We start from the raw sequence: 22,598 nt of genomic DNA, 5'->3' as shown, positions 1-22,598 counted from the left end.
CATCTCATTATGCAAGTCTACCCTTATCTTTTACTTTCCAAAACATATATAGGATTGCGTACTTATAAAACATTTACTAAATTATTGAGGCATAAACTAAATGTCAACTAAAAACGATGGAAAACTAACTAAAGAAATTATACTCAATCACTCTTGGATGTAAATCCAACATGAAAAGCAAAATAATTCAACTTAAAAATAATTTTTTCTACCCTTAGATTTATATTCAATGGTGATTGAGCATAGTTTTCTTAGTCAATTACTGACCAGGAAAACATTATTGCATGTTCAGTTTTTTTTTTGTCTCTTTTTTTTTTCTTTTTTCCCTAGGCAGTGATTCTTTTTATCAGGCATTTAGATGAGTCATTATGTGTAACTCACTTTTGTTGAAATTCATGGGTCTATTTCTCTAAAACAGTTTCAAATTAATTTGAGATCATGATATATAACAATATTGTGTTTATAGAAAGTTTGTTATAGTGAAGAAACCTGAACATCTGACTAATTCTAAATTTAGCCAACTTTTCACCATCTGAATCAATCCGAAGGATATTGTGATAACGTCAACCACAATCTCATTCTCATACTTAGTTAATTCCTTACTTAGTTGTGCTCAACCGTCTTTGGATTTAAATCCATTGGTGGAAAATAATGAGGTAAATGAATTCATTCCAACTGGCTCACTATACTCCATCGTTGGATATAAATTTAGGGGTAATTGAGTATAACAGGGAAAATTCCAAACTACACATTGCTAGGCAGCCCGCCGATGCGTCAGTGTTGTGAATGCAGATGGGTAGTTTAGAAATTTTCCTCGAAAATTGACAGAGTGGTGACAAATTTGATCGATTTGATGAAATTGGATAATGCAAGGACTTTTCTGATTAAATTAGAAGTGCAGGGACTGTACTGATGAACCCTTGAAAATACAGGGTAGTAAGCAGAATTTAGTCCTAGATTTTATCATGTAAAAGAAATTACATCTGAGGAATATTTTTGTGTCGTTGGTTTCTCCTTCTCCTTAGGGATAGAGTTAGGATTTTCTTATGAAACTAACATCATTTACCATTAGCTATCATTAAGGTGATGACAACATATTTGACATGCACCTTGCATCTTTGGCTGATGCTAAGGCAGTGGATCTTAGTCAAGTAGGTGAAAAATCTTGCTAACTATTCTGGTGCGTTGTCAGCTCACATTCAAGCCCTTCAATAAGGAAAGAGATTTAGAGGACTAACGTGCACTTGTACTAACATGAATAGACGGATGAATACGTTAAGTGCACTTTTTAGTTATTAAAAAAAATCTGACTACAATCTGATCAACCTTAGTGGTGGCTCGTGGCACTCCAAACTCGACCAGAATGATGATTCAATCGAGTCCATATTCTTTCGCCAAAATCTCGATGAACTGTCGATCAGGATCAAAATTTTGATTCAGTCTAATTACCCATAACCTCAAGCTTCCCCATCGCAAAGCATTGATAAACCATATTTGTAATCACTGCCATGAATATATGTATTCAATAGCATTAAAGTCCCGCATATTGTTTGTTATTTCTAGAAATCATATAAAGGTAAATCAATCCCATAATTTAGTCTACCAAGAAAAGATACAATGTTTTTTTTTTTTTTTTTTTCTAATTAAAAAAAAACATTTATTTGAGTCTGCAAAAAATATTCAAATTTGCTCACCACATTTATTTTATGGTGATATCACCACCCTATTAAAACTTGACATGTCATATAGAATTAATTTAATACTTAAAATATAATTTTTTAATATGTATCATGATTAACTGTAATTATTTATCATAACACATGACAGCTTTATATTTGGTGGTGAGCAAATTTGAATCCCTCCAAAGGCTATCATATTCACTATAATCTGATATATTAAATGAAAGTATCTGAAAAAAATCCAATAAAATACCTAAGAAATCAAAGCAACTTAAATGACTCAAATTGGTCCTATTTCACAACAAGAGGAAATTACTTTTCTCATCCTTTACCACTAAACCCCTATTTACTATGCTATTTGGTTTTGTAGATTCTGTTGCAAAATTTTAGATACGAGTATTTATGATTTACTATTTTAGATAGAAGATAATAACTCGATCAAATACGCGACGCCATGACGAATCAGAATTTTTTAAATCAGAAAAAAATGGCCGACGCTTTCTCTCCCTCAATAGAATCTTCCGTCTTCTTCCTCCTCCTCCTCCTTTTCTCTTCTGGCCTAAATTTTCATTTCCATCTTTCTTTCTTTTCTTTTTTTTTTTTTTAAGAGGAAAAAAGATTTCCCAAATACCCAACTCACTGTCTATAACCCTCAATCTCTTCTATATAAATAGAGCCTCTCTATTTCTGATTCTCGTTTTTCACCTCTCAGTTTCTCTCTGGTTAAATCACACACACAAACCCAGAGCGAGCAAAAACGTATAGAGAAGAAGAGATATCAGAAACCCAATACCAGAAAGGATCTAAATCTCTCTTGTCTCTAAATTTGTGAAGATGGGTTCGGTTCCTCCTGAACTGAGCTTGGATTTTAGACCCTCTTTCGTTCCGAAGACGATCACTGATTTCCTCAAGGAGGTTTCTTTGATCGGAAATGTGACTGAGAGGCTCTCAAAGCTTGACGATTTCGTCAAGCGATTGGAGGAGGAGATGAGGAAGATCGACGCCTTCAAGCGCGAGCTTCCTCTCTGCATGTTCCTCTTGAATGATGGTTGGTTTTCGTTTTTTGCATTCCAACCCAATTTTTTTTTTTTTTTTTCTAAACGCAGAGAAGTATTGATTTTGGAGATGGGTTTTGGTTTTTGATTGATGGGTGTTTAGTGAAAATGATAATCAATTCTATTCTGGAGATGGGTTTTTGGTTTTGATGATATTGATGAATGGGGTTTTGCTTAATTCTGACTTTTTTTTTTCTTCTGGGTTTTCTTTACGTATTGATTGCAGCAATTCAAGCTCTGAAGGAAGATGCAATGCAATGTGCGAAGCCAAATGTTCAACCAGTGTTGGAAGAATTCATACCATTGAAGAAAGATTGTGATAAAAACACCGGAGAACCCAATAACCGTAAGAAAGAAAAAGACTCTAGGGATAAGAAGAATTGGATGAGCTCTGTTCAGCTTTGGAACACTGATAATTATCATCCTCCAACTAGTGATTTCCCTTGTGATCGAAAGCAAGGTTTCGAAATTGATTCTAAGGTGAACATAACTAAACGGATGATTGGACTTCGTTTCTTAATGAGACAATCTGGTAATAAATAACTAATGAGTTCCTCTTGTATATATAAACTATGGCAGAGAAATGACACCAGAAATGGGATAGCAAATGAGGATCCATTTCAGACATGTAGAGATAGGAATGGTGGAAGAGCATTCGTGCCATTCAAGGCATACCCTGCTTTTCCTGTCACAGCTGTGAGGAAGGAAGATAAAGAGGATTTGGCAGTTCATGGGTTGTCTTTGCTCACTCCCGGAATCAAGAATCCAAAGGAAGAATCAGCTTCTAGTGGTTCAAGATCCACTTGTGGAAGGGCAGTCTCCTTCTCTGCTGCCAATGTTCAATCCCATATGAGGATTTCGCCACAGCAGCCAACTTCCCGGAAACAGAGAAGGTGCTGGTCGCCGGAGTTGCATCGGAGGTTTGTCAATGCTTTGCAGCAACTTGGAGGTTCACAAGGTTAGTGAGACTCTAATTCAAGTGTTTATGTGAAAAGATATAAATGTCTGATTTTTGTGATTGAGACATTCTAGATTCTAGATACTTAAATTGGAGGAGTTTCCAATTTTGTGTTGTTTGCTTATTTGTTTGGTATTCATGGATTGGATTCTTAAGAATTATCAAACTGTGGGTTTCTGAATGGTTGAATGCAGAAGATAAAAGTTTGTCATTTGAGTTACTCTATTCTTCCTTCTATGGCTAGTTAATTTTTCCATGATTGAACTTGAGGTTATTGTGGAAGATCAAATAAGCTTGTATTCATTGATTTGCTAGCCCAATAACAATTTTACTGTCTCATTCTGGTGGGTTGTTATGCTCTCTGTACTCCCTTCATCAAGAGTAGTATCTTACTTGAAGTGTTTTTGGATTTTTTGCAGTTGCCACACCGAAACAAATTAGAGAACTTATGCAGGTTGATGGCCTGACGAATGATGAAGTGAAGAGTCACTTGCAGGTTGGTTTCATATTTCCCTTTCTCTTGGTTCTGTTTGATACTGTGAACAAACTTTCAAAGTAGCAAATTAAAAGTCTTGGATTCTTGGGGAACCACATTAATAAATATTCATTCTTTTGAATGATAGATGGAACTTTCAAAGACTATAATCAGTTTTGACATTGAATATAATGTTGAAAACTAAGCGATTTTCTTGTCAATGCAGAAATACCGACTTCATACAAGAAGAGTTCCAGCTGCCAAGTCTGCCCCTGCCAATCAATCTGTAGTTGTTTTGGGGGATTTGTGGATGTCCCAAGATCAATATGATGATTCTTCAAAGGCTAATAGTTCTCAGTCTGGCTCACCCCAAGGCCCTCTCCAGTTAGCTGAAAATGGTGGTAATGATGAAGAAGACAGTGATGATGATGATGATGCAAAATCTGAAAGTTATAGCTGGAAAGGACACATCCACAAACCTGGAAAAAATGATGTATAGAGTTTATCCACCATCAATTTTGCAGATATAAATTATACATGGGAGGGAGCTAATGAATATAAAGAGAAAATAATTCATTATACATAAAAGGGGAAGGATGTTGAGAGAGACTGAAACATCGGCTATCAAATTTTGCAGGATTAGTTTTCCTTCCCTAGCGTCTTGAATATGAGTTTTATTGTCTCTTGAAAAATTGGTTTAAGAGTTGTTTCACCGATCCTCATGCCAAGGAAGAAACAATGCCATTTTTCCTAAATCTCAACTTAAAGTTTTCGTGGAGTCTATTTGTTTTGAGATCTTAAGTCTGTTGGAGGTCTCTTGGATAGGCTTTTAAGCATTCAGGTGGAACAAGTCAATCATGCTTCGAGTTTTGAAGTCCATGGAAGAAACAAGGCTATTTCTACATCAAGTTCATAGTTTCCATGGAATTTCTTTATTACGGGTTTTGATGTCCAAGGAAGGAACAAAGGCAAATTTTCCTGCAAGTTCATAGTTTCCATGCAGTTTCTTTGTTTTGGGATTTCTAGCCCTCTAGAATTTCAGGTGGAACAATTCAATCATGATCTCATCTTTGATCTAAATGGACCCCTTGGGGATCCATTTTCTTTGCATTCTATTGAAAACTGACCCTGCAGCCTGATCATCCCTCTTTACCTTCTGAAGCTCATTTGTATAATTTTCTTGAGAGGAATGAAGAAAATATGATCTTATTTTGACAAAAAAAAACCATAGTTAACATTAATTCAACATTCAAAATTAAGACTTTCCTGATTGCCCAATGAGTTCCGTCTGCTGTCAAATGTCTTCTCTGGCATCAAAGTTGCCAAAAATTCTAAATTGAAACCCATTTCTTAATTAACCACAAAGTTGATTAAGAAATGGTGTTTTCAAAATGGCTTCAAAAAACTGCATTAATGGTTCTTACTCAACCTCTCAAAGGGTGAAGAAGATTATTTGGAGACATCAAATGACTCTCGACCTCTTTTGAAGAGATCTCTCATTCACTCACATTATAGAGAAGCTAATTTCGCAGGTTGGCAAAGCTCGGTCGTTTCTTAATTTCAGACCACATGTTGAATCACTATTAACCTCTTTCAGCTCTCAATGTTTTTAGTTCAATATATTTTAGCACAGGTTGATTTTTTTTGTTTTTTTTTTAAAACCATTTCTTGATCACTATTATTTCTTTTTGAACAATGTGATTTAGATCCTAAACTTGGAACCATTTGAGATCCTTTGGCAGATTCAAATGTTGTACTGCAATTGAAGTCCATCGGGTTCTGATATTGAATTAAGAATGCATATATATATATATATTTTTTTTTTTTTTATCATATCAACAACTAGTCTTTTTGTGAGTCGAACTCACAGCCTCTCACTTACAAATGGAGACTTATGCCACTAGACCAAATGGTACTGGGTAAGAATGCATATTTGAACAAGATTTTGTGAAAAAAAAAAATTGTAATTGCTTGGACAACAGGAGAAACATGCTTGAAATCGCAATTATTAAATATTTTAATGTTTTGGCTCAATACACCCAAATTAAATGTCAATGTGTAAATTGGCGGAAAGGCAGATTGGCAGTGTTTTAGTTGTATTGTACAACATGAAAGAATAAGATCTGGACTTATTTTAAAGAGAAAAAATATAGTATCATGCTTATCTTCTTGTGATCATCTTCCATCTTGTCCAATGATGGTTTCTTATTTAATAAAAAGCAAGAGACAAGGAATAAGTTGACATTATTCTCCCAAATTCAGGCAACCTAAAGGAATCCAAGTATGGGTTCTCAATTAGAGACTTTTAGCTGTTATTAGGGTAAAGGAACAAATCTAACCAAAAGATGATAATGACATTTGTCCTAATCGCAAATACGTAAATGGTAACAGAAATGATAAAGGGCTCAAATTGCAGAAGGAGATTTTGATGAACTCAAATAAACCTACACCTAGCCTTTCCTTTTCAGTAATTCTGTTTCCTTTTTTCACCCCTTCTGTTTCTTTTACCCCTTTTGAATGATGGAAGCTAAGAGTATGCTATTAGCATCATTTTGTAAAATCTCATTGCTATTACTCAAACAAGCATGACAAGAGGTTCATTCTGTAAACAAGTACTCAAGAACTATTTCAAAAGCTATGATCATCAAGTACGTTTCAAACTCAAAATGCTCAACTGTAAATTCAATATCAGTATAGAAAATTAACTACTGTTTTCATGATTATTATTATTTTTGATCGGTAAAATGATATTTCAATTTTTTCATGATTATTAGTCAAATTTTTTTTTTCATAGTCTCCAAACAACTTCCCATCCTAATGCAGCTGATTCTGTTATCTTTTTACCTAAACCAGTCATATCCCACTAAAAAACACAATCAGTTGGTATGTTTACATGGGTGCGTGACAAAACAGTCACTCTCAGAAGCAAAATAATAGAGGGAATCTTGTAGACAAGAACATAAAGAGGGAGCCCATATTGATGACCCCATTCTGTGGATGGTATAAATTTTGTTTGGTGGCACAACTGAGTGAAAATGATGGAACTAACTTAAACCTCTTGCCAAAAACAGATAATATATATTATTCTTCTGGGTTATCAAATTTAATGGGTATTCTCTTCTTTTATTGGTGGAATAGAGATAGAATAACATGGAGCGGCTAAGCACATTTGACATGATCACATGGCAGCAGAAGTAACATATAATCAAGCACTTGCCCCACAACAACAGTATTCATATTAAATATTCCTTCATAGAACAGGCATGGATAATGATCCCTTCTGATAGGAATGGTATGATTTGGAATTATTGGAATGGAAAATGCAATCACTAGGTCAATTACAGTTAATGGTAATTGGAAATTTAAGGCCAACAACAACCTATTTCCAAGATCTTTAATATGGTCATAAATTCTATCTGAGATTCCATGAGTTGGAAGGCATCCATAACAAACGCTGTTTGATTTTGTTGCTGACAAGATTTGTGTTACCATTTACAGGTTTGGTAGATATGGCAACTTGTGATTGCTCAGTGTTTCCATAATTTCGGGCTTTTTAAAATCAACTATGCCCAATTACTGCAAGTGGCTAGTCGTTAAGCAACCTGATTGGAAACGCCCCTCTACGCGTTCGACTAACGCAATTGTCAAAGTAACTAGGTAATGTGCTGCATAGTTGAAGCATTTCATATGCATCGAGAAAACAATAAAGTCCTCGACCTTTCAAGTACATTCACATGAAATGATATTTACAAAAGTTGACACTCTAGAAATATCTCAAGATAATAATGTCACTCAACCTCGGATTTAACAACTAAGAGCAAGTGCACCGAGCCAATCATCTCAAGCACCACATCAATATAGGTTATATAGCCCCCAAAAACAAGAAAAGAGTCTTTTGATGAAAATGCACAATCCGGACTAGGATTACTTGACAGATATTATTCATTGATTATCAAAATCAAAATGGTACATATATCAATTCTAGACTCATATCATATCTCCAATGACCAAGGACGCTAGAAATTTGATAAATAGTTAAATACCAATCATTACCAAATACCAATCCTTGATCTCACTTATTCAGAATCAAGCGACTAAAAAGAAAAGACCACAACCTAGTTGTGCGCCTAGATACCTCAAATAAAAAACTAGCAAAATGAGATGAGTCTGTCACAAACATATCCTTAAAAGGTAATGGAATATCAACAACATACTCCAATCCCAGCAGCAGAGGGAAGTGGAATAGGGTTCGAACTTCCAAATGCATGCTTATAGCATCAGGACCAAAGCCCAAAAGCCCAAGTCCATACGCCTGTCCTTGAGATTAGCCTGAGATCGAAACTCGAGCGATTGGATTTCGACCTCTTGGTGAACCGATTTCCTGGCCTCACAACCTCTTAGTAAAAAATTATTTTTTTACTGGTGTTTATTTATATATCTCTGTCAAAAATATGTGTCAAGCTCACATATTTAACTTATACAATTGTGCTCAACTACTGTTAGATTTAAATCTAATGGTAGAAAATAGATAAGAAAGTATAAATTTTTTAATTGTCTCATGATTCTTTACTTTTGAATTTAAATCTAGTTACAGTTGAGTATATTGATGATCTGAGGCCTAAGGCTAGTGCACTAAGTCTATGGCCAACCCAGACAAAAATTGATGTGTATTTTCTTTGTAAATCTCGCTTTCTTGCTTTGAGCTTAGGGTCAAGGTACATTTCCTTTTCATTCATAGCTCTGTGGAGCAAATATCTGTCATGAAAAATGAAACCTAATTGAATGGCCAACTTTACAAGATTTATTAAGAGGGAGTTTTGGGAAGGTGACACTTGGTGCCAAGGCCAACCTCAGAAAGCAGTCAAACGCACGAGCAACGGTCATGTGTAAGAAATCAATCCCCCACAAATCCACATTGAAATACGGATGCCCAATATTTGGGCGCCAAACAAGGCATGAATATCAAATTTCTGTTACTAAACTCGAATATCATGAACATCACAGACACACGAAAAACATTTACACACAACAAACTAATCACTAAAATCAGATAGGAAACAGAGAGAAGAGAGTGGTATAAGAAAGAAAACACCAAGAGGAGAAAAAATGGCACAGGCAAAACCTGTGGAGAAACCCCAAGAATCCTCTGACATGGAAGTGAAAGATACAGGGAACACTACTTCCTTCAAATTCAATGCTCAGGCACCTGAATTTGTTCCCAGATCGCATACCCAGATGCCGATTTCGGGTTATTTCTATCCCTGCTTTCACTTTCTTGGTGACACTGCTTCCCCGGATTGGTTTTACATTGGGGACCAAGAATTACCTCCTTATTTGATCTCCAATCCCAATATTCCTATAACCAATCGATCCAAGAATGTGCTACCCGATGAGCTTCAGCAGAAAATCATCAAACAGGTGGGTGTGCTCTGATCGTTCATCCTGTCTTATAGGCTTTTGCATTATATCATTTTATGATTTATATGTTCTGCTCAAGGCTTTCATCTTTCTTGGATTTATATATGGTTTTCATGTCATCTTGTTCAATATATGCTTTCTTTGTAAATACTATTGTTGTTTGATTTGCATGAAATTGGCTACATTTGCCTTTTTGTTATAGATTTGGTATTGTAGAAAGCAGATTACATTCAGCATCAGTCTGTGACACATGCAATTGGATGAACTTATTGTTGGTGCATTTGCTACTAGTTCGATTTTGAGGTGTACCTCAAATGATGTATAAAGTACCATCTCTGGTTATGAGGTCTTGGGATTCGAATCTCGAATACTTGATCCCGACTTCTAAATTAAGTTCATGAATCATGAATAGGATCTTCGTTTAGTATAGATCTTATCCAGGTTAAGGAACCATTCCAAGGCTGCTCAGGGAGCTTCTGTTTGATGTGATTAGATGTCCCATAAGGAAACACTGCTGAAAATGTCTAAAACAGCATATCTCTCTGGAAGCTTTCAACAATTCTCTTTCATTTTAATTCTGGAAACATGCATGAGATATCAAAGCAATTAACATGTGGATTGAATTTCATCCTTATTGAGGTCTATACTCATCAAGAAATTGATATTTGGAGTAGGAGAGCGCCACCGAATGAATCTAATGACCGTTTTTGTGTAAAACAGGTGGAGTACCAGTTCAGTGACATGAGTCTGTTAGCAAATGAATCATTAGCAAAACACATGAGTAAAGATCCTGAAGGATATGGTAAGAATTCTGGAATAGTCTAGTGCAGATTTTTTTTTCTTATATATGCCATTTTCTGTCATACATGATTTTGGATTTGTGTCAGTTCCGATATCTGTTGTTGCTTCTACGAAAAAGATGAAGTCACTTATTAGTAACAACCATATGCTTGCACAAGCAGTCCGGTCCTCTTCAAAGCTTGTAAGTTGTACGATTGAATGATCTGGTCTTTTCTTTTACATTTGTTATGAGAGTATTATGTGAACTACAAGCTCTCACCTGTGTTCATAAAATCATGAAATTAGGTTGTAAGTGATGATGGAAAGAAGGTTAAACGTAAGCACCCTTTCACTGAAAAAGACAAAGAAGAATTGCAGGTAAAACAGATGCTTCCTAAACTATATGGATCTAATTTTTTTTTTTTTTTTTATGGTTCTATTGGAAGATTCAGAGTGTTTACTTTTTTCTTTTTTGCAGTCTCGTACTGTTGTGGCAGAGAACTTGCCAGAAGATCACTCTCATCAAAACCTAGAGAAGATATTTAGTGTGGTTGGGAGGTAGGATATGTTATCTGCATTTCCATTTCCTTTCCTTTTATGTTGATCATCTTATGTTGTACGAGAATCATGATCACCGCATATTTATCATATGCAATTGCTGTCAACAACAGTGTGAAAACTATCCGAATATGCCATCCCCACGAATCCAATTCTTCCCGGTCCAAAGGTGATTTCATTATTAGCAACAAGGTATAAGATTAAACTGAAATTCTTTTATTATAATAGTGATATAATTTAAATTTATTCCCTATCAGTTTTGTTTTAATCTTGAATATTCTTCGCTTTGATGAAGCTCCATGCGCTGGTGGAGTACGAGACAACAGACATAGCAGATAAAGCGGTACGTTGAATGGTATTGCAGATTCAGTGTTACACCCTTTTTTTCGTAATGTTGTTTATGCATCAGGTTGATAAGTTGAGTGATGAGAGGAACTGGAGAAAAGGACTCCGAGTAAGGACTTTGGTCAGACGCTCGGTATGTCTCAATGAAATATCAAAGCATTTGTTTCCTTGAAACTTCTTGGCATGTATCATCCTGCGCTTATTTGACAAAACCTCATTTCTTCTAACTCTATCATATCTTCAGCCAAAATCCGTTTTGAAGAACAGAAAGTCTGAATTCGATATTTTAGAGGATGATGACACACCACACTATGAATCTGCAGAAGATAGTTCTCAGCCAAGCCACATTGATCTGGTTATTGATAGTATGAATGTAAGTCTTTGATAGAATAACCAATGATACTCTCCTGTCATTATATCACTATACTACTATCTTCTATAGCACATAGTTCCTGAGTTGGACTCTGAATAGCTTTACCATTTGCAATTAGGAATAAAGATGTGTATCTGTTTAAAATGAGTCACATTACATGAACACTAGCCACTAACCACACTGTCGACCACATCTCTGTCTTGGTAGGCTGAAGAAAATTCAATGGGATCCAAGAAAGGATGGGCATGGGGACGTGGGAAGGCCCGGGGGCGTAGTGCGAGCCAGAGTGGACGTGGCCTGATTGCTCCATCTCCGCAATCAAGCTGCGCTATACAGTGTGAAGCCTCTGCCAAACCAAATACAAAGGGCCCGAGAATGCCAGACGGGACTAGGGGTTTCACCATGGGAAGAGGCAAGCCATTAAAAACCACCAGTTCGCCTTAAGAGTGATGGATGGTGGCTCATTCTTGTTCTGGTCTACTTAGGTACTAGTACATGTCTGGCTCTGTCTTCCCTGCAAGTCTTGGAAAAAGGGGAAGTGGATTAAGTGGCCATTAAATGTGTAATGGATTATACCTGGTGTTGCTGATTTTGTTGGTTTATTCGGTGATGTATAATATGTGGTAAAGTGTGGGAATAGCTCACCATTTTTTGTTTCTCATCTTTTATAGAGCTACTTTGCCTTTTTCATGGGAACTCAGTTCTTTTTGTACAATTCTATTTGAATAATAATGGATTTGGTGGTACATCTCTCCCTCTCTCTCTCTCTCTCTCTCTCTCTCTGCGTATAAGTGTGTACAAATTTATTTCAATTCTATATACGTTGAGAGCACGAGAAGGAATTTGCTAAAACTTTAATTGAACTCTTATGCAATCTATAGCTGACAGAAAATACTATGATTGCTTGCTGTTAAATCCATTTCTTTACTTATCGAAATGCATGATTCTTAGCTGCTCAAAAAAGGTTTGGAGCACCTTGTCTAAATTCTACACAAAAGAGGAGCTACATCATGATCAATACAAAGAATAGCTCACTTGTACATATTCCATCTAAATTCTACAGAATGTCTCTCATAGTATATATATTATCCAAGGAGAAACCAAGCAAACTAAAAGAACAAAGGACCATCTTTCCCAAGAAATTGTTCTTGTTTTTTTTTAAATTAACCAGTACCAGAACGCAAGCAACTATAATGTAACTTAGTAACTGTAAAAAGAAAAGAAGAAATTAGTCAGAGAAAAAGGATTTTTACTCCTTTTTTTTTTTCTTCTTTTCTTTTACTGAGATGTCAAATAAAAATTATAATGAAAAAAGTTAATGGCCCATGCAGGTCTCGAACCTGCGACCTTCGCGTTATTAGCACGACGCTCTAACCAGCTGAGCTAATAGGCCGAGTTGACAATTTTCCCTATTTCTTTGTAAAATTTTGTTACGGGGAGATCCCTTTTCAAAAGCCAGCAGCCCTCTTCTTGTTTCTATATGCTTTGGTTGTAAGCTTGTAATTGATAGAAATATCTTATTATTACTATTAAGTTGGAACAAAGAGAAACACCTTTGAAATTCTTTCATGATAGATGTACACTGATCTTATATTTTATAGATGAATCAAGTTTTTGGTTAATGGAATCCGCCACAAACTAGCAACTGCCCAATTACAGTTGTTGTTTACAACTTAAACTAGTCATGGGATTTGAGCATGTGGGATTCCCCCTCCCTCAGTTGTTGATTCTGATGTGAGCATCCTTTATCAACTGGCCGGGGGCGGCGCAAAATGCATTGCATGATTTCCCATTATCATCCAAGGCATTCGGACTTGGTCTCTTTTAAATTCCAATTTTGTAAACTCCATTGTCTCGTATGATTAATCAGTTGTTTATTGTTCATAACTTATCTTTATACCCTTTTCATCTTCTGCTTGTTATCTTTTGCCAATGTGGTTATAGAGTACATTACAGTTACAGCTAAAGCAGAATGTCTGTTGCGTTTGTAATAGGTTGTTGTTCTGTGTAATCTTTGTGTATATTTGCAGCTGGTACCCTTCTTTCTTAAGGTCATCGAAAATGTTCTTTGCTCATATATACATATTATTAATTACCACACTTCACAAGTTTTATAGTTAGCAATAGAGATTCTCTCTTAGGATTGATCTTGAACCTATCATGTTGATTAGCTAATTGGGTTTCAACTTTAAACCCATCAAAGGAAGATCTTGAACCTATCTCTCTTTCCATACTTTTTTTCCTTACCACAAAAGGAGAGCATTAAACAACAGAGAATGCAGTAAACCTGGTAATAATGCGATATGAAAAGTTCTTTTTTAAATAGCAACTATGAGAAAGTGCAATTGCAGTTGTATATAATGCAAGGTGCTAGATAAAATATCTTTGGTGAGCCTTCATCCCAGTGACACTTGTACTTCCACTGATATTAAATGACAAACATTAGGCATTTACGGTTCATGCCTTATCTTTTCACATTGACTAATTAGTCTAGCTCGTATAATATCTTCCCATGAATCTTTGATATGAGATCCTAGTCAGGTTTTAGAATTTTCTTTTAGCACATGCATCGACCATTGGATAACTTAATCTCACCTCAACGTACTAGAATTTCAACCCGTGCAGCTTCAGATGTCAATCAGAGAACAAAAAGCACTGAGTATATATGCTGGTAATGGTTCTTGAAAAAAAAAATGTTCTATAGATCAGGGATAAAAAAACATGATTTTCTGATTATCAGTTTTATGATGAAGTTCATGAAGAGGAATAATTCTCATTGTGTTATTGCAACAATGAACAGATTTATTAGTTTCATACACCAGTTCTTTGAGTTTTTGGCTATTTTCTTGATGTTGTTACATCATCTGTGTTAAGTTGGCCTACTAGACATTGCTAACTTCATCTACTTTAAAAAGAAGAGTGCAGTTGAATGCTATATATGGAACTTCGCTTTGTTAGCATGGAAAAATGAAGTAATAAAATAGTAAATGGACCCATATCATGGATGATTATCACCTCAAACAATCAGTCCAATACATTAATTTAATGGCAGATCAGATGACCATTAAGTTTTTACAACCATAGTGGCATTACCACTCTGAGTTTCACCAATGAATGCACTTCGGTTTTCCATTGTTTTTGACTATAAATAACCACAAAATCAGAATTGCTTAACCAGAATTGTCAGCAAGTTGATCATAAGCTATGACTCGCAAAATGATCTCCTACTTCACTCTTGCATTCTGTTTATTCTTGTTTTTGTCTCCCTATGTTCATAGCGAGAGGTATCCCTTTCCTTATGGCCAGCAGCTTGATTCCAATTTCTACGACAGAACCTGCCCCCACTTGCCGATGATTGTTAAGTACAATGTCTGGGCCGCTCTCAAGAATGACACCAGGATGGCTGCATCTCTTCTTCGGATGCATTTTCACGACTGTATTGTTGATGTGCGTGTAGTTTCTTATACCTGTTCCACATATTTGTTTCCTTTGCATCAAAATCTCTAACTTCCAAAATTATTTCAGAACAAATAGCTAGGTTAGGATGTTTGAAGTTAAAATAACTAATAGTGAACACTAGACTGTTGACTAGTAGATTTTTTTACCTTACTCTCTAGTGGTTTAAGTGGTTGCTGAAGAAACCTGGCAAAACAGATAAATTGGCACATTTCTGCTGCTCATACCCTAAATTATGAAGCAGGATTCATAACAAACCTTTCTGTCTATATGGAACATCTATATGGTATTTAAATTTGTGCTATGCGTGACAAAAGATGCTTAGATATGCGTTAGGCACGCCTAATGATCATTTGATACATCATTAAGAGGAGTTTCTGATAAAGGAAAAGAGAAACTTGCATAGATTTCATACCACGTATAATATTCATGGGTCATTTGGGACCTTTTAGTTATAATTCATGTCTCTGAGTATTAATTATTAGCTTTATATAGATGCATTATTGTTGGTCTGTTTGCACCAATAATTGTTTAACATGAAAGCAGAGCTATATTTCAGAACTTCAGCCTTACTTTTTAAAAGTAATGGACAAGAAATTGGGCATATTAGTCGTGATATGTAAGAAATTTAGCACTCAAATATCCTTTTAAGCGATATTAACAACACCATGAGTGTGAGTTTGAGTTTGTGCTTCTTTCTTATTTATTTTGTTGTTGAAAAGAATTCGTAGGAGCTAGTCTGGTGATATTATTAGGTGTTACAAACTTACAATATCAATTATGGACTTCCCTTTTGTTAGGGATGTGAAGGCTCAGTGCTTCTTGATGACACACAAGACTTCAGGGGCGAGAAGAATGCTCCACCAAATCGCAATTCACTTCGAGGGTTTGAAGTCATCGACAACATTAAAACAGACTTAGAGAGATTTTGCCCATCAACTGTTTCTTGTGCTGATATTTTGACTCTTGCAGCAAGAGAAGCAGTTGTTCTGGTGCGCTCAACTCATTTCTGTATCCACTTTTAGCAAGTCATGAACACGGTAATTTCTGTTTGTAGTCGTGCTAGTCTTAATCTGTTTTCATTTTCTTCTGGTTTAGTCAGGAGGGCCTAATTGGAATGTTCCATTGGGCCGAAGAGACGGGACAACTGCGAGTGAGAAAGCAGCTATTGATCAAATACCATCACCTATTGAGTCTTTACAGAAAATCACTGCCAAGTTCACATCGAAGGGTCTTGACATCAAAGATGTTGTAGTCCTCTCAGGTTCTTGTTTTCAACTCTCTTCGAGTGCATATGTCTAAAACTACGTTGTTTTAGACTTTCAGTTGTTTCCAAAATAAATCCCTATTCCCTAATATAGAATGCTCATCCCAAAATGATGGCATTTTGAGCATAAGCACGAGATCACCAGTCACCACCAAAAAGAATAGTGAAAGTGTTAAAACCTGAAAGGTGAAGTTCCTAACATTGTAGACCAGAGTGTGTTTCTTACTTTTGTTTGTTGCAGGTGGACACACATTAGGTTATGCTCAGTGCTTCACCTTCAAGAGGAGACTCTTCAACTTTGACGGCTCCGGCAACCCTGACCCTACGCTTGATTCTTCAGTCCTTACAAACTTGCAAAGCATGTGTCCAAATAAAGATGCTGCAAACAGCAATCTAGCTCCTCTTGATTCCAGTGCTTACAGATTCGACAATGTATATTACACAAACCTTGTTTACAACGCAGGTCTTTTAGAATCTGATCAGGCATTAGTGAAGGATCCAAACACTGCTGCAATGGTTAATTCCTATAGCGGGAGCCCATTTCTTTTCTCTCAGGATTTTGCTGCATCTATGGTGAAGCTTGGTAATGTGGGAGTATTGACTGGGCAAAAAGGCCAGATAAGGAAGAGATGTGGATCTGTGAACTCCTAAATATGATGGTTTCTATTATGAATATCAGTTGCTATGGAAGTTGAGTAAGCTGATTAAAGTTTGTAATGGAACCATGAACATATATATGAATAAGGGCAATGATATAGGGCCTCAATGAGGCCTAAGATTTGTGGCCTCAATCCTAGGTGTCAAGCCATGTCATCTATACACCTCACTAATTTGTCAAATCATGTCATGTCATTCTTGAATAAAAAGACTATCTTATCATTTCAAAATCTAATGGCTCTAAATTATTTTAGATTTCTTCTAGAAAAATACATTATTATTATTATTATTATTATTTTATTATATATATATATAATTCGTCTAAAAAAAATTATATTTATATATTTTTGTGAATATATATATATTTATCTATAATTCGTCAAAATATATATATATATATATATATGTTGTTGAATATATAACGGCTCTAAATTATTTTGACTTCCTTCTAAAAAAAATATTGTTTGGTTTTTTTTCCTTTCTTTATTTTTCATTATTTTGGATTTTTTTTTTCATTATACATATTAAAAAAAAAAGTATGGGTTTAGGGACTGTGGAGGCGTTTATGGAGAAGCAGGGTTCCTGGAAAAGTGCAAATCTGCTTATGGCGGGCTTGCCATAACTTATTGCCTACAAGGGCCAAACTCAGTACTAAAGGGTATACAGGAGAACTAAAGTGCGTTTTATGTCAATGCCCTTTTGAAGACAACGCTCATGTCTTCTGCCATTGCCCAATTGCTAAAGATATTTTATGTGGGGCTCCTTTCAACTTGGAGAGGAGTGTGCTTTCATCTATCAATTTTAAGGAATGGATGCTTGATCATGCAGTACACCTTCAACAGGAACAATTTGAACGTCTTCTCATGGTGATATGGGCTCTCTGGAGGAACAGAAATAATAAGTTGTGGAATGACTCTTGTCAAACTGCAAATGACATTCTCTTGAGCTCGATGACTTGGCTAGATGAATTCAAGAGTGCTAGGAGCATTAATCTGAGGTCAAAACAGGCCCGACAGAAACAAACATGGCGCCCTGCACCCCAAGGTATGTGGAAACTAAATGTGGATGGGAGTTTCTTACCTACTAAGACAATTGGGGGCTTGGGAGGAGTCCTCCGAGATGATGCTGGGCGCTTTAAGGCAGCCTTTGCGCTGCAAGTCTCGCATGTAGCAACAGCAAAGCAAGTTGAACTGCTGGCACTAAGGGAGGGTCTAAAGCTACTGCAACATCTGCAGATTCACAATGTAGTCTTGGAAACTGACTGCTTAGAGGCTACAATGGATATCCAGAATTCAAACCATACTTTAATGATTGAAGGAGGGCTGATCGATGACATCAAAGTATGGTTAAGTACTATGCCAACTGTATCAATTTCTTATGCTCCCAGATCATGTAACAAAGTGGCTCACAGACTAGCCACTGTAGCTTATGAAGACCGGCCTAATTTGGTCTAGTTTGATAGTGCTCCAGAATGCATTCTGGATACACTTGCTTTTGATTGTATTACGCCCAGTTAAGGGCACTATGATATGAAAGTCATTTCTTTGATTCAAAAAAAAAAAGTATGGGTGTGTGTATATATTTATATACATATATATATATATATATATATATATGATTCGTCCAAAAAATTTATATATTTTGGATGGAGAATTAATGTGGTGTGTGTGTATATATATATATTAATATCGTAATTAAAATCCATGAAATCTGGTAAATTGAAGTAATATTTAAATCTTTTAATAAATAAATTTAATAAAATTAATGGAAGATTAGTTACCTTACATTAACAAGTTAATTGGAAAAGTCAAAAATTAAATTGGATTCACAAAAATGGAAAGAAAATGTATTTAAATTGTAATTTTAACTCATAAAATCTGGTGATTGAAAACCTAGATATCTAAATTTATTGGGAAGTTGATATCTGAAAAGAAATTGCTTAATATGGAATACAATATATTGCACATGAGGAAATTAATTTTTGAAAGTATACTTGTTTTGTTGATCCTAAATTTTTCAATAGACAATAATGATTTTTAAATGTGAATGATAGCTTCTATTTTAGTGCAAATATGTTATTAGAAAAAAAATTCTCAGTGAACTCTACTTGTTCATTATTAGCTACTTAGTACTTTTTTGTTCGTATAAGACATGTTAGTACTCAGCTGACTTTCAATTTCAACGTGAATGATATATGGCTTCAATTTTAGTGTGAATATGTTATTAGGGAAAGATTCCCCGTTGAACTTTACTATTGGCTACTTAGTACTTACTTGTTCGTGCAAGACACACTAGCTTATTTTAAGTTTCAATGGATGATGGCTTCTATTTTAGTGTGAATATGTCATTCGGGAAAGGTCTCCAGTAAACTTTAATGACTCATTATTAGCTACTTAGTACTTATTATTCATGTAAGACATGCTAGCTAACTTTAAATTTCATTATGGATGATGACTTCTATTTTAGTGTAATTATGTCATTAGGAAAAGGTCCCCAGTGAACTTTACTAGCTCATTATTGGCTACTTAGTACTTATTTGTTACTGTAAGACAATTTGGATGATGACTTCTATTTCAGTGTAATTATGCCATTAGAAAAAGATCCTCAATAAACTTGACCGACTCATCATTGGCTACTTAATACTTACTTGTTCGTGCAAAACATGTTAGCTCTTTCAGTTTCAGTAGATGATGGCTTCTATTTAAGTGTGAATATGTATTAGGTAAAGGTCTCTAGTGAACTCTACTAGCTCATTATTGGCTACTTAATATTTACTTGTTCGTGCAAGACATGTTAGTTCTTTCCGTTTCAGTAGAGGATGGCTTCTATTTAAGTGTGAATATGCCATTAGGTAAAGGTCTCCATTGAACTCTACTGGCTTGTCATTGGATACTTAGTACTTATTTGTTACTGTAAGACATGTTAGCTGACTTTAAATTTCAGTGTGGATGATGATTTCTATTTCAGTGTAAATATGCCATTAGGGAAAAGTCCCCAGTAAACTTTACTGGCTCATTATTAGCTACTTATTACTTATTTGTTCGTGTAAGACATGTTAGCTGACTTTAATGTTAATGCGGACGATGACTTCTATTTTACACCTTCCTTAATTGCACTTTTTATTTTATTATTGTTGTGTTATACACCTATTGTTCATTGAATTTCTACATCATATTAATAACATTATGATTGTTTTTTCATGTAAAAATAAACGAACAGTTGTATTTATGAAGTCTCACTTGACCTTTAAGGAACACTTCCTAATGTTGAGTTTGGATGCGACAATATTAAATTATCGAGATATTTTGAAATATGATGGAATCTAGAATATTATCAATTCAATTTATTAATGACATTTTCTTAACTCTTTAATTACCAGATTTTGTAGGTTTTAATTACGATTTCAATACATTTTCTTTCCATTTTTGTAGATCCAATTTAATTTTTGACTTTTCTAATTAACTTGTTAGTGTAAGGTAAACTAATCTTCCATTAATTTTATTAAATTCATTTATTAAAAAAGTTGAATATTACTTCAATTTACCAAATTTGATGGGTTATAATTAAGATATTAATATATTTTCTTTCCATTTTTGTGGAATCAATTTTAAATTTGACTTTTTTTTAATCAATTTAAAAAAAAATTGTGGGTTAGAATTATGACATTAATATATATATATATATATATATAAATATTTATACCATATTAATTCTACATCGAATATACATATATAAATTTCTGTACGAATTATATCTATACATATATAATATAATTATATATATATATATATATATGTTTGTGAATATATATATATATAATTCGTCAAAAAAAAATTATATACAAATATGTGTTGTGTGTATAAATATATATATATATATATATATATATATATATTCACAAACATATATATATATAATTATATATATAACAAAAAAAAATAATATATTTTATTTTTAGATGAAAATCAAAATAATTTAGAGCCATTAGATTTTGGAAGGATAAGATAGTCTTTTTACTCAAGAATTACATGGCATGATTTGGCAAATAGGTGATGTGTGTAGGTGACATAGCATGACACCTAGGATTGAGGCCACAAATCTTAGGCCTCATTGAGGCCACAAATCATTTTCCATATGAATAATTACTAGTTTGTAATGGATCTATAATTTTAATTGCATGATGTTCTCTTATGTAAGTACAAAAGTTTGTACATTTTATGTGTTGGCATTCCCATATAAAAGCAAGTGAAACTTTCTATCATTGGAATCTGGAAAGGAAGACTTTAACTCTGATCTCATAGAAAATTCCAGGTAAATGCATCTCATGCATATACACTGGGATTGCAACATGTGTTGCGATTCTCGAGTCAGTCCTACGTTTTAGGCAGTTTGTTTTTGGAAAGTATCTTTTGGTTTTCAAATATTATTTTTTCAAAGATATTTTCTAACTGGTGAAATCATGCCATTGAAGTCCTTGTCATTTTAGGATTTGTTTATTTAAATTGGAAAATCTTTTATTAAAAATCTTTGTGATTGAGGATTTGCTTTTTGTCCTCCATATATTCAGAAACGTGCGTTTATTTGGGTACTGCTTTTGAGACTGAAGAATTATTGTTCTTCTTGTGTTGCTGAGCCAGTGCTACTTGTGTTTGTTAAAAAACATATCCTTCATCATAAGTAAATTGATTTTATTTTGGATTCTCAAGAGTAAGAGCCCCGCAATGTTTTTAATCTCATATTTGAGGTTTTCAATGCGTAACCAAAATCCTGTGTTCTATTTGATTTTTGGTTTCTGCCCAGTAAGGATTGAAACGTGCCTATCAATCTCTGTCACCCAGATTCACGTTCTTCCTAGTATTTTCACTTACATTACTAACATTTTTGTGAGCCTAAATCTGGATTACATATTCAATAAGGAACTTACCAACTGGAAGATTGACTAGGTATAGTTGTCCTGTGTAAGAAAGAAAGCATGGGTTTAAATAAACGACAGTAAATATGTGAAGTGTAACTATAGGTCGTTTATAGTTTTCTTGATTAGTTATTAAATTCGAATCTTCCCCCTTGAAGATAACCAAAAAATAAAAAATAAAAATCTTTGGAAGCCTCCGAGCAATACAGAGTGACCTTGATAGTGAGACCTAGGGTTTCGTTTGCTGGCGGCGGCGATCTCACTGTCCCTGGACCAAGCAACGACAGCGAGGGCATGGGGAGGCGGTGCAGTCTTGTTCGTTCATCAGCGCCGTTGTTCCAGATCGATTGCTCGACAGAAAAGTTGAGGCGATAGGGGCTATGTGGGTAAAGGTCATTTTGGCAGATTTTCTGTTCAATTTCCTGCTTTTTCTCTAACTTTGCAGGGCTATAGCTTTCACACCACTTGGAGTTAGAAGGTGTTTCACATATGACAGAAAGATAGCAACGTCAACTTTTACCTCCAGGTGGTATCTCAGTCATCTGACGCTGCATCAAACAGTAATGAGGCTTGAAACATGGGCTGACGACACAAAATTGTGGTGTCAAAAGATGCAAAAAGATGATTTCTTCCTTTTTTGCTCTCAACTACTTCATCCTTGGAGT

General features: G+C 34.9%; 3 protein-coding genes and 1 non-coding gene across 4 annotated transcripts; 3 read left to right on the top strand and 1 right to left on the bottom strand.

Moving 5' to 3' along the window:
• The first annotated feature begins 2,271 nt into the window (after positions 1-2,271).
• On the top strand, positions 2,272-5,382 carry LOC112174025 (transcription factor HHO5). The gene is made up of 5 exons (XM_024311719.2): positions 2,272-2,727; positions 2,961-3,214; positions 3,314-3,692; positions 4,112-4,188; positions 4,394-5,382. The coding sequence occupies exons 1-5, from the start codon at positions 2,514-2,516 to the stop codon at positions 4,664-4,666; spliced, it is 1,197 nt and encodes a 398-aa protein (XP_024167487.1). The 5' UTR covers positions 2,272-2,513; the 3' UTR covers positions 4,667-5,382.
• A 3,748-nt stretch (positions 5,383-9,130) lies between these two features.
• LOC112174445 (la-related protein 6C) lies at positions 9,131-12,387 on the top strand. Its single transcript, XM_024312218.2, has 10 exons — positions 9,131-9,585; positions 10,306-10,387; positions 10,473-10,567; positions 10,672-10,743; positions 10,844-10,923; positions 11,037-11,115; positions 11,219-11,266; positions 11,333-11,401; positions 11,513-11,641; positions 11,849-12,387. Exons 1-10 carry the CDS (start codon positions 9,274-9,276, stop codon positions 12,083-12,085), a joined length of 1,203 nt encoding a protein of 400 aa, XP_024167986.1. The 5' UTR covers positions 9,131-9,273; the 3' UTR covers positions 12,086-12,387.
• A 573-nt stretch (positions 12,388-12,960) lies between these two features.
• Positions 12,961-13,034, bottom strand: TRNAI-AAU. Its single transcript has one exon. It is a non-coding gene; the product is annotated as a tRNA-Ile (tRNA).
• Positions 13,035-14,831: 1,797 nt separating this feature from the next.
• On the top strand, positions 14,832-17,224 carry LOC112174363 (peroxidase 10). Its single transcript, XM_024312122.2, has 4 exons — positions 14,832-15,088; positions 15,898-16,089; positions 16,196-16,361; positions 16,606-17,224. Exons 1-4 carry the CDS (start codon positions 14,846-14,848, stop codon positions 17,013-17,015), a joined length of 1,011 nt encoding a protein of 336 aa, XP_024167890.1. The 5' UTR covers positions 14,832-14,845; the 3' UTR covers positions 17,016-17,224.
• The last annotated feature ends 5,374 nt before the right edge of the window (positions 17,225-22,598 follow it).

Source organism: Rosa chinensis, chromosome 6 (assembly GCF_002994745.2).
Source record: "Rosa chinensis cultivar Old Blush chromosome 6, RchiOBHm-V2, whole genome shotgun sequence".
In the NCBI taxonomy this organism is placed as follows: Eukaryota; Viridiplantae; Streptophyta; class Magnoliopsida; order Rosales; family Rosaceae; genus Rosa; species Rosa chinensis.
This window is presented reverse-complemented; position numbering and strand designations above follow the sequence as displayed.